This window comes from Centroberyx affinis, unplaced genomic scaffold, assembly GCF_046629955.1.
Source record: "Centroberyx affinis isolate AG114_WGS23_722 - 3 ecotype Tasmania unplaced genomic scaffold, CSIRO-AGI_Caff_v1 ptg000455l_1, whole genome shotgun sequence".
In the NCBI taxonomy this organism is placed as follows: Eukaryota; Metazoa; Chordata; class Actinopteri; order Beryciformes; family Berycidae; genus Centroberyx; species Centroberyx affinis.
The window spans coordinates 36664-48678 of NW_027279116.1; the positions used below are offsets into that span (position 1 = coordinate 36664).

The 12015-nt window shown below is 40.3% G+C and overlaps 1 protein-coding gene across 1 annotated transcript; it reads left to right on the forward strand.

The window, feature by feature from the left end:
- The first annotated feature begins 758 nt into the window (after positions 1–758).
- LOC139642293 (lysosomal amino acid transporter 1 homolog) lies at positions 759–11940 on the forward strand. The gene is made up of 8 exons (XM_071517064.1): positions 759–903; positions 1530–1957; positions 2330–2459; positions 3592–3679; positions 5397–5506; positions 5750–5851; positions 7909–8094; positions 9048–11940. Exons 2-8 carry the CDS (start codon positions 1755–1757, stop codon positions 9162–9164), a joined length of 936 nt encoding a protein of 311 aa, XP_071373165.1. The 5' UTR covers positions 759–903; positions 1530–1754; the 3' UTR covers positions 9165–11940.
- Positions 11941–12015: the final 75 nt, after the last annotated feature.

Genomic DNA, 12015 nt, shown 5'->3' on the forward strand with positions numbered 1-12015 from the left:
AAAGCGTAAAATTTATCAATTCAAAATAATCAAGAAATATTGGCGTGTACCGAACAACTCCTGTCAAGATTAATCAGACTAAAACTAAGATGTAAAATAAAAGCTGTAAAAAAAGATACAAATTAAATCCTATTCTATTGTGGTTCATGGTATTTCCTGATGAAATAATGCCTTATGGACAGGTAAATGTAAGGCACAAAATATAGCTATATATTTAATAAAGTACACACAAATAAACATAATGGACAACTTATAAGGATATCTACTATGTTGAAAAACTCAATTTTAACCCACAACATTTTAACAGTCACAGCAGCAGACTGTTCCCATAGAATGGGCCCCATCAGGCTGCCTGGTATCAAGCAGCCAGAATAAACAATCAGTGAAATGTCCTGTAATGTCCTTGGTATCTACATTAGGCTATCAAAATGTACAAAGACTCCAGTACCAAACTTATACCAGACAACTTGGAAGCGTGTCTACCTTGTAGAAGTCCATTTTAACCCACAGCTGTGGCACAGCTATTCCTAACAGCTATTGAATGGGACACTGGGTTACATTGGGTATTGGTTTTGCAATGTATTTATTTTGTGTCAGCCTATATATGTGTGTATGATACATTATATTTGCATGGTTTGTAATCAAATATTCATCAGTTTCACTTTGGTTTTATTTTGAAAATTATCACAGGAAGTTGTGTTGGGGTTTTTTCTGGGTAGCTTGACATTGGGGAATCACCAGAGAGACAGCTGATACACCAAACCACAACATTAGGAGCTTATCCGTAACATCAACGTTTATCTGACGCTGTGAAAAGGCTCGTTACTTTCAAAACATACCGGGTGAGGATGCGGGGAAACTTTACACCGAGCTGCAGACCGACTGTACCGGTCACTGTGTCAGGTGAGAGATTAGCGGCAGCTTGTCGTGATTTTCTTTCCCACCTTTGTTTAACACCTCCTACATCAGTTCAAGTCCACGCATATCTGCCTGGGCAATTTGTAATGCACGAGTGGGCCTACACTCAGTTTGGGATGATATGAGAGGTTGAGCTCATGTGATTAGCAAAAAATCTCAAATTCTGGCAAAATATAGGCATAGGCACTTGTAACGTGCTGATGTTCGGTAGGCTACTTTACACATTTTATCGGTCGTAGTTTTTAAGGTAGGCTACATCAAGCTTACGTCAGTGCGAGTTTTTTGTTGAACTATTTGCATTTCATCAGAATTTGCAAATCCATTTCTACCCACGTCACATTTCCCTAACGAAAAATCTCTGTAATTTTCCTATAGGGACATTCAGTGTGTCTGTGATACTCAATACTGAGTTTAAAATATCCTTTGTGGTATCTTTTTTTTTTATCTCCTATGATATCGCTAAAGGCTTTTCTGTGATAAATTATTTGGCCAAAAGTAGCTGCATGAGATTTTAAGATTGGTTGTGATATTTGTAGAGTATCTGTATAAAAATATATGGATTACTATAAATCTGAGCCCGTCGCTATTCCTGTTTTATTTTCCTCTTGCAGACTCCTGAAATGACAGCAGTGAGCCAGTTCGTCACGCATCTATTTTCCTATAGATGAGGTCAGTAGGTAGGTGTGGTGTGTCTGTGGGAACGGTCAGCATCATCCCGTCCTGCCGGTCATCAGGTTGGCTTCACTTGCCAGAGGAAACACACCTCCACTTCACAGCAACTTGGAAGCAGCGCTAGCAGCGAGAGGCAGGCCGAGGGACGGAGCCAGCCTCTCCCCATGGCCACCGCCCGCTTCCCCGGGAAGAGTGTAGACGTGGCCGCCGCCAACTCGAGCCCCCCTGCGCTGGGCCGGCCGCTGTGTGTCAACGGGACGCCGTGGATCCTCTACCTGCTGGAGGAGTGCGTGGACAATGTCTGGGAGTACTGCAGCGTGGTGATAGGACTCATATCCATGTTCTGTTTTCTGCTGTCCACCTTACCGTAAGTAAATACCAAATACCATAAGTAAGTGGTTGTTGTGGGTTTTTTTTTTGTTTGTTTGTGCGCTGTTGTTGTTTGTTTTTTGTTTGTTTTTGTTTGTTGTTGTTTTTTTTTGGGGGGGGGGGTATTTTGGGATGAATAAAAGCATTAATTAGTTTTCCCTCTGGTAAATAATGTTGGTATGATTTCTGGTTATAGGCTCTATAGTTTCTGCAAGGCCAGTTTTCCTGTATTCTTTCATCCAAGTGTACCAAGTGTATACACAGTATTGGTAGTCAGTTTATAACATATAATACTATCTATCTATCTATCTATCTATCTCTCTCTCTCTCTCTCTCTCTCTCTCTCTCTCTCTCTCTCTCTCTCTCTCAGTCAAGTCTATGAGGCCTATCGTAATGGTAAAGTGGAGGAGGCCATGTCTTTTGGCTTCCTGTTCTTCCTCTTCAGTGGAGACCTGACCAGCTTCGCAGGCTGCTACCTCACCAGCCAGCTGCCAATCCAGGTAAACAGTAGGTTGGTCTATAATTGTTCTTGTGCTGTGTGTGTTCGTACTGCGAAACAAGTCCTCAGTGTGTCAAGACAATGTCACCAAGGCAAATTCCTATATGTTTATTATACATGCAGTTTAATGTGATTCTCATCCTAAAAAAATGCACATTTTCAGGATTTCAGGGATTCTGGGGGTAACCCATCCATTTCCCATTCATTTCTATAACATCTAATTGAATTCTGCTCATTGTATGGAGGCGGCAAGACACTCAAGATGCACCACACATTTTTACACCGTTTATAGTTTAAGGCGACCTTCTGTTGTCAGAGCACAGAATCATGTCATAATATTAATACAGCAAGTTATGTTGTGGTTTGTGCCGTTTTGCGCACACAGACCTCCAGTGAAGATCTCCATTGGAAAAATCATGTTTTATTTGGATAATAATAGGCTCAGTTTGTGTCTGTGAAATTGCTGACTTATTACAATAGAAGACAAGCTGTACCAGGCCTGCTGCTTCATTTCACTGTAGAAAGCTGATCTCATATCTGTCAGGACATGCCCTCAGCCATAGCACCTCTCCCTTTGCTATGACTCAATACACAGAGTTGGTTCAAAAAGAAGTTAGATGTTATACTTAAAAGACTATTTTAAGTAGTTAATATAACAATTTAAAGATAATATTCTTCCATTTCATTATTTAATTATCGTTCTATTTTGCTGGTTTGTGTCATGTGTGCAATTGAGCTTCTGGTGGTGTATTTGAAACTGTTTATGTCCAACAGCAAGGTTGGTGTTCGCATTCACTTTCAATGCACATAAGATTTCCAGTTTTTGAACAGTGAAGACAACTCATGTTCTGAATTGGTTGAATTGGAAGCAGATTGACCCCACTTAGCCTCTGTGTTTCATGTGTAGCCATAGCCTTGCCACTGTGGAGCATGACACCATGCAGTATGACATCATCTACTCAGCTGTCAGTGCCGTCACCTGTCAAATATGATCAGTTGGTGAGTTAGAGAGGGCAAAATCAAATTTTGAGATGTCCTGACATGCGTGTTTGCGCTACTTATTGCACACCTGCTTCACTTAGCTTACATCATCTCTCTCTCTCTTTCTCTCTCTCTCTCTGTCTCTCTCCCAGGTAGTCACAGTAGTCTTCTACATCTTCACAGACTTGATTCTCATCTCCCAGTTTCTCTACTATAAGATCAAGAACAGCTCCACCAGAAGTAAGTCCTGACATTATTATCTTTGCTCTCAGTTACCCTCCAGATCAGTGAAAAGCATAACTATTGTGAAGTAAGTTTCTCCTGCTTTTGACTCGACTACTTTTTAATATGAACTGTAAATCATAATATGGTATCAACAGTTGAAAATGAGGTATAAGGACACACTGTTAGCTTTTACAAGTTTAGTAACAATACAGCTTTTTGCTCACTACAATATTTGAATGTATATACAAATATAATGTACCCATATATACATAAGGCATCTAAAAACAAAAAACGCTGATCTAGGGTCACTGCTAATATAGCAGTAATACCCCAGAGGGCATTCTTTACTGTAATTATGGGTTTAACAGTGATATGACTAAGTATAAGGTATGAGGTGCTTTTACATCAGTTACCAACACATGTGGACTATCTGGAAAATTTTCTGCTAAGTAGTGTGCATACACAACAATAAAACACAGGAGAAAGAAAGACTTAGTATCAAGTCAGACTGCTTGGCTGAAATTATTATTGAATAATTCTGAGTGAAATGGCAAAAGTAAAATAAAGTCAATGCTATATCTTAATTTCTCCTTTCAGAAGCTTTATAAACACAAACTCAGCAGCAGGCCAGTCCCACAATGCATTTGTGACATAGAGTTGTTTCTGAATACAAGAACAGGATTTGGGGAGTTGTGTGAAAAAATCTGCGGCTAAAGTGTCTCAAACAATTCATAAAGCTTCTTTACTGAGTAAGGGAAATTTATCCCCCCCCCTTTGATCGCCTCAGTGTGAAACAGAGGACAGATGCATAAAAGGATGTGTGATTCAGTTATGTAACTGTACAGAACTGCAACACAGGGTTAGGTATGTTGGTGAATGGTGCATAATTCTTTACGGATGCTGATGCGTCTTTGTGTGCAGATATAATGCTGTGTGTATGTGTGTGCGTGTGTGTTAAAGAGATCAGTGACTCCCTGCCTTCCCACTGCACACACCTCTACAGTTATCTGTTCAGGTGTTGTCTTACAGCCGGCTCTTCTCCTTTTCCAAAGACCTTGATGCCACATCAGCAGCATTGTGTGTGCTAGGTCAACATATAGGTCAGAGAACAGAGAATGGCATCAGACTTAATGTAAGACATTGGCTTATCAGAGCTTATACTGTCAAGTTTCACATTTATTTGAGCTTTAAGTTCCTGTTACAACAAAACTAAAAAAAACAGCAGAATATGGATAAATCAATGACAATATCACTTGTAGTTTGAAGATGGTGAAATGTGAGTTCCCTAACATGGTTGGGAAGAGATTTCCACTAAATGTCTGCTCTGAAGTCAGCAGGCAGCGGTCTGTTGACTTCAGAGCACCCATTTGGTGGAAATGATAGGGACGGTTCCACTTGTTGTACGTCACTAGCTTATGAACACTTACCATCAAAGCCAGAAGTGTGTGACTGCCAAATGACACATAGGTAGACTTGGACTTATCCCAGACTGCTCACACCCGCAGTACACTGTGTGTGTTTGCACTACTGTTTTATTCTTTGCACTCCTTATTATTGGGTATTTGTAATGTTGACACATGAATTTAAGCTTACTCCACATAGTGTTAGATAATGCAAATGGGTGGGTTTGCTTGTATGTGTCTTAGACAACCTCCTGCAGAAGTTGTCAATGTTAGTTCTGATCTCTTTCTCTCCGTGGGGGTGTGTGTGTGTGTGTGTGTGTGTCCTCTAGAAAACCCTGTGTTAAAGTGGCTGTGCTTCTTGTGGTGTGGCTCTGCTACATTAGTCCTACTGGTTCTGCCCAAACTCATCACAGACAACAGCACAACCTTAGACATGCAGGTAGGTAGAGCATTGAGTGTGTGTACACATTGTGTGTGTGTGTGTTTTGTGTGCGTGCATGTGTGTGCATGCATGTGTGTATGTGGTGGATTTCATTGTTCAGGAATGTGCATTTTTTATTTCTAATTGGATATAATGGTTGTCTCTGTGTATGTGTATGAAAAGTGTCTGCAACTGGTATAATGGATGTAGATTTTGCCTCTGCATTTTGATTATCTCCCTCTCTGTGTGTTTTGTTTTCAGAATCCTGCTACCTCTAACACAGTGGAGATTACTGGCTATGTCTGTGGATACCTGGCCTCCATCTTCTACCTCTCCTCCCGTTTCCCCCAGCTCTATAAAAATGTAAGTGACAATTTGACAGTTTGTTGGTGTGACTGAGTTTAGATGTGGAGTTTGTTTTTGTTTTTTGACTGTAACACATAGTATGTGTGTGAGCAGTGTTATCCTCAGGAGAACTTGGACAGCTTTCTCAGGCCCTGATCCCAGAGGGGCCAGTACTTATTGTTATATGTCAGTTAGTCATAAATAGAGACCGTTTGTGTGTGTGTGTGTGTGTTTGGTGGGGAGAAGGAGGGGGGTTGTGTGTTATATGTGTGTCAAAATGAGAACCAGGCATTGAAGACAATGGTGCTGTTGTGCTGACGGAACATCCTGGCTCGACTACTGCTATTAATCACCAGAGGGGATCGTCTCACTACGGTGCCAGTGCCAGAGAAACTTCTGGGCACACACACTCGCACACACACTCCCTAACTAAGTCAATATTTACCCTGTGAAAAATTCATGCGGAACAAGGACATTTTTCAGCAGAATGCCCACATCATTCCCAATGGCATCTTTTCCAAGCTTTGGTGATATTGCAAACAGTTAAGTGTCAACCGATTACTTATGATTACCTTCATTATTCCTATTGCAAACACTCTCTATCATCTAACACTTGCTGGTTGCCTAACACTGCTTGAGTCCAGCCCAGGCAGTAGCCTACAGGGCATTCACATTGTGTTGCCAAGCAACATTTCAGCATTTCTCACTGTTGGGGACAGTTTCAACTCAATAGAATAGAACAGAATAGAACTCCTTTGTTCAGTCAAGGCTGAACATTTGTTTTCAATATATGTGGACATCCTCCGTCCCTGTCATTTATAATAGACAAGAATTGACAAATTTAGTCAGCCTATCCTTTCCAGTTACAATGCCAGTCTACAGAACACACATCCTACCTGCTGTTTGTGCTGAACTGCCACATTTAGAATAATAAAGAATAAACTAATTGACTGACCTTTATAATCTCTTCTTTTCCATTTCCAGCACTATGCCACAGAGGGCGTGTCCTACCTGTTGACTGCCCAGAATAGAACAGAAATGAATAGGATAGGCTTGATGATTAACTTTATCACCATTGTCTGTATCCCATAAAACCAGGAGAGTCCAGCACCCTCAAAAGCCTCAAGGATTGCCTCTTAGATATGAAGTGCTGAATGCCACATAATGTCCCCCAACTCAATGAAAATAAGTCTTGGAAAAAATAATGTTGGAAACTTATCCAACAACATCAAGTCTCTAGCCAAGAATTTGTGATTCAGACCTCTGTTGTAATGAGCAGGTTAAGAGGGTTGTTCAGTCTTGCGTCTTTCATTTAAAAAATATTTCCAAGGAAAGGTCTAGTTTATCCTCTGTTGTCCTCAAAGAAGTTATTCATGACTTTATCTCTTCACATTTAGACTGTTGTAATTCCCTCTATTCATGCTTCCTGCCTCCCGCTGTCAGAGTTCCCTCTCCCGGTTGCAGCTAATGCATAATACAGCAGCGAGGCTCTTAACCAAATCAAGAAAACAGGGCAATATCAATCCCATTTTAGCAGCTCTACACTGGTTGCCCGTTGATTTTAAGATTTTACTGATAACTTCTAAGGCACAGCAGAGTCTGGCCCCCAGCTACATATCAGACCTTTTAACCCCTCGTGAGCCGGAGCACAGCCTGAGGTCTTCTGACAGGGCAATGCCGGTTGTTCCAAGGCCTGTAACTAAAGGTGCTGTCCGAGCTCCCAGGCTTTGGAACGCCCTGCCGGAGAAACTCGGGCTAGCCAGATCAGTGTCATCTTTTCAATAATTTCTCAAAGCACACTTAGTACAGGCAATGTTCCCTAAGCCAGTGGTGTTCAGTTCTATGCCATGGAAGAGTCTGCAGGTTTTCATTGCAACCAAACACTACAACAGCTCATTTATTAACACACCATAAACCACAGAGGAGGAACTGATCAGTGAAATCAGCTGCTGTAGTTCTTGGTGCACACTGTCTACAGGTCCAGGGTTAGAGCCAGTCCATAAAAGACACCTTCTACCTGCTGTTCAGTCTGAATAGAATAAAATAAATTCACATTTAAACCCTATCCGTTCTAGTTCCAGCGACAGTCTACGGAAGGCACCTCTTACCTGTTGTTTGCCCTGGCCATGATGGGCAACGGGACGTACGGGCTAAGCGTCATCGTGGTCCTGCCGGCCCTGAGGGGGTCTAAACAGACCTTCATCATCAAACATCTGGCCTGGCTCATTGGCAGCCTGGGAGTCCTCGTTCTCGACTTCTTTGTATCCTTCCAATCACACGTCCAGGCATGCCAGCTTGCGTAAGATTTTAGCTTATGGACAAAATCTGTCATGTCTTGTGACAGTACCTGCATGTTAAAACATTATACTGCAATGAGGTATGATAGTCACTGGAATTTTTTATACCTAATATATCATGGCTCTGTTGAATAGTCAGTTCTGATTGGCTGGCAGGTGTGCTTTTTTCACATCAAATGCCCTGCTTTGTAATTGTTATCACAATGGTTGTGAGCATTCTGAATTCTCATACTGATCGATAGGCATAGACATTGTGCGTCATGTTGCCTACCTTGTCCTTGAAAATCCACAAGGTACTGGCAGCATTACATACAAGAAGCAACATAATTTAATAACATAATCAACATGTTATTGGTGTCTCTGTAGTTGCTAGAGATTTTAACTTCCACATCACATGAGCAATCATGCATTCTGTCTGCACAGTACAACTTAGTTGCAGTGAGCAAAAAGCAGTTTGCTTGAGCCAAAAAGTATACGGTGTTTCCACCTAACATTACAATTTGGTGTGCTTGTCATGTGCACCGCTGTCATATTAAGGCTTCTTGAAACATCGATTTATATGTGTTTGGATTATAGCACCACAGACTTATACTTTGCAAAGAAAGCAGCTCCTTTGCAGTGACTGAATTATACAACACACATTGATAGCTACAGTGCACTTTACTGAAGACAACCTGTGGTCTGCTTGACATAATAATCATGCCATTGTTTTGGAGACACAAATGGCTAGCTAGCTGCATTAGTAAACCTACTGCATCCATTTGACTGAGAAACATTATTGATAATGAGGCTAATAGCTGAAAAGTTTCATATTTGAGATGTTTCTGAAAAGACACGTCAGTAGATGCATGAAGATATTGTTGAAGAGAATGAATATGTTGTACTCTGTGTGTCTGTATGAGCCTTAACCTTGTCAGGTGACTGCCCAGTTCATCATCTACAGGAAGAACATCTCCGCTAAGAGCAGCCAATTAGTCAAAGTCCCGGAGGTGGAACCCCTGCTCTGTGAGGAAGAGGAGCTGTCGGTGTTCTAGAACGCAGAACGGACACCAGCATGGACTCTTTGGTCCAGAACAAATTGATCATTCCACAGGTGTGTCAGTATGGCCATCCACAAATGGAGTGGTCTTTTTTTATTCAGTGGTAAGAACCTTATAGAGTAGAGGCATTGCGGAAGCATCCTAGAACACCCTAGCGGCCATGTTGGAAGGCCACCATGTAAATACAACTTTTTTAGGCTGACTTGCTGCTGTCAACACTACAACTGTCAACTTTTTTATGTGGTTGGCTGTTCCAAGAAGCTAGGAAAAACTTGCCACACATCAAGGAGAACAAACAAAACTATTATCAGAAAAATGTACAGGGTCTGCTCAGATAATTTCATATGTGGTGAATAATTTTAACTAAGTATAGCTTTCCAAATATAAGGCTAGCTATCCAAGTAAGAGTCAACAAGAAATCTTACTCAACTTTACAGAAATAAATGTTGAAATGATTGCCAGCATACAAAACTACTGCTTATATTGACTCTTATAGAGTGAAGTTTTTCATGTGTTCACCAGCAGCCTCTATAATGACGAGGTGCTGGTCTTCCACTAACTTTTCATTGGTTTTCCAGCAGTGCATCAGCTGTGGTTGCTATGGTGTTTAGAACGCTTCTGCAAAGCATTTATTTTTTTATTTTTTTAAATGTAGAATCAGTGTCAGTCTGTTTCCCTGCAGACAGGCGTGTCAGTGTCACTGAAACTTTTTTTGGTATGAGTGTTTATTAACTATTCTCCTGGGATTTTGTGGTTTCATTGTGCATATAATCATTGGTTTATTTTATATGCCCTATGGGAGCATACACACCCAGATGAGGAAGCTTTACGCCAGATGTCATTTGACAAATGCAAGCTTCAGGGTAAGAGCGTAGTGTCTGTTTTCTCCACACAATGTTGATAAGGTAAATACTACGCTGGGGAACTGCTCTAGTGGATGTTGCTGGTTGTAAACTCTGGCATGCCATATTATTTATGGGATGGGGTTTTAAGTCCGTATTACCTGCTACAGTATTTGAGTGCCATAAAATCTGTTGTCGGTCTGAAAAATGTTGTGAGTGCTGGGCGGTGCGCTCTGGCTAACAGGAAATAGGAGTGGACATGACATCAAAAGTCATAAGTACCCCACTGTATGAATCTGTACACAGCAGTGTTTCTCCTACTTAAATAGATGGGGTGTGGAGGGGCTATTACTCCACCTGAGACATGTGGTGTGTTATGGTCCCAATGCCATTCCAAAGGGATGTTGCGTTCCTCTTCAAGCTCTCTGCTGTCCCGGAGAAGCCCCTTTGTTTGTGCCTTTTTATCTTGATATAGTTCTCTCTTTCTAAACTGTATTGGTGGTGCTTTCTCCAAAGCAGGACCAGGAAACAGGAAACACTACCCTCTTTTCTATCCACTCCATTCCTTAAATATCACCTGCCTCTATAAATGTCGTGGGGTTTTCTTTGAACGGCTTCCTTTTTTTAACCTCTTCTCAGAGAAGATGTAACAGGTTGAGGTATACATTTAGTTTGCATCTTCATTAAGTGTTTCCATTCTGTTGTCTCACTTTAAAGCAGAGCAGATGTTCAAGTCAAGTCAAATTTATTTATAAATCACTTTTTTACAGAGTGCTTTACAGAGCAACAAAGGACATAAATACAGAATAACAAGAGAGCAAAGAACAGAAAAAAATAGTTGTTTTATTGATGAGCAGGTCAAGTTATCAGATGTCATATGAGCAAAATAAGTAACTAGTCAAAGTTACGTGCCAATTTTTGTAGTTTTATATAGGTTTGTGGTGGTGTCACAGTTTAACATGGTCAGCTGCATAACTAAACTACTATAACTGGCAGATATAACTGCAGATTCCTCTACCTCAGTTGTGTGTGTGCATGATTCATTTCTTTCAGTGTGCATGAAGAGCTGGCTTAGTTCAGCACAATGCTTCATGTGTGAAAACGCAGCCTTTCTGTGCATAGAGGGGAAGTGAACCATGCACACCACCCATTTAAAAAGAAAAAAGTGTAAAAAATTGAAATTACAATATAAAATGAATCTTGTAAAACCTGAAGCAGGAATGTTTCGTAACACAATAATGAGGTAATGATGTGTTGGTCAGAGTAAGATTCAAGGCTAAGATTACTTTCATTATGTTAATTTAAGCACAATAACATGTTTGCCTTTTATTTATTTATTTATCTTTCACCATTTTTTAGCCAATTAGATAAGGCAATAATGTGAAATTATGTAAATTAGGGGACTTCTGTCTTGGGTTTGTTCACTGAAAAAGACAGGAAATGTATATGCAAACATATGCATTTAGAATAACTCTTGTGCATCAGAAGAGACAAGTTATTTTTGTATTGCTTTGAAATTTTGGGGCCCTTAAATTTATTTAAATTCCTTTTCATAGCGTCATTCTGCCTTTTCCCTAGCTTGAGTGTGTCATACCTCAGCCTTTTCAATCTAGCGTGTATTTTGTAGGAATTATCAGATGATTCATTTAGCCTACATATTTCTTGTGTACTTTAGAAAAAGTGGTATTTATAAGACTGTTATTTTTACTTGAAAGGTGACACTGTATTGCTCTATAAGACGTATTTATTTCCCTTAGATTACTTTGTGCATTACCTTTTATTTTGCTGATGCATTTTACTGTACATTGCAAATGATGACTCTATTCTGTGATCTGTGCCAGGATCTGTTTAGTGCCGATGTCTTCCAATGTATTTTCTGTATTTTACAACCATAAATATGTAATTTTATGTATGTTACACAACTTCAATAAAACTACAATAAAGTGCAATATATATATATATCCTAAAGGATTTGTCTCTGCTGTTTTGAGAAGAAGGGAAAT

Coding starts and splice junctions, on each gene's coding strand:
- LOC139642293 (XM_071517064.1), top strand. CDS start 1,755: ATGGCCACCGCCCGCTTCCCCGGGAAGAGTGTAGACGTGGCCGCCGCC. Junction 1,958..2,329: donor TTTCTGCTGTCCACCTTACC/GTAAGTAAATAC, acceptor TCTCTCTCTCAG/TCAAGTCTATGAGGCCTATC. Junction 5,852..7,908: donor TCCCCCAGCTCTATAAAAAT/GTAAGTGACAAT, acceptor TATCCGTTCTAG/TTCCAGCGACAGTCTACGGA.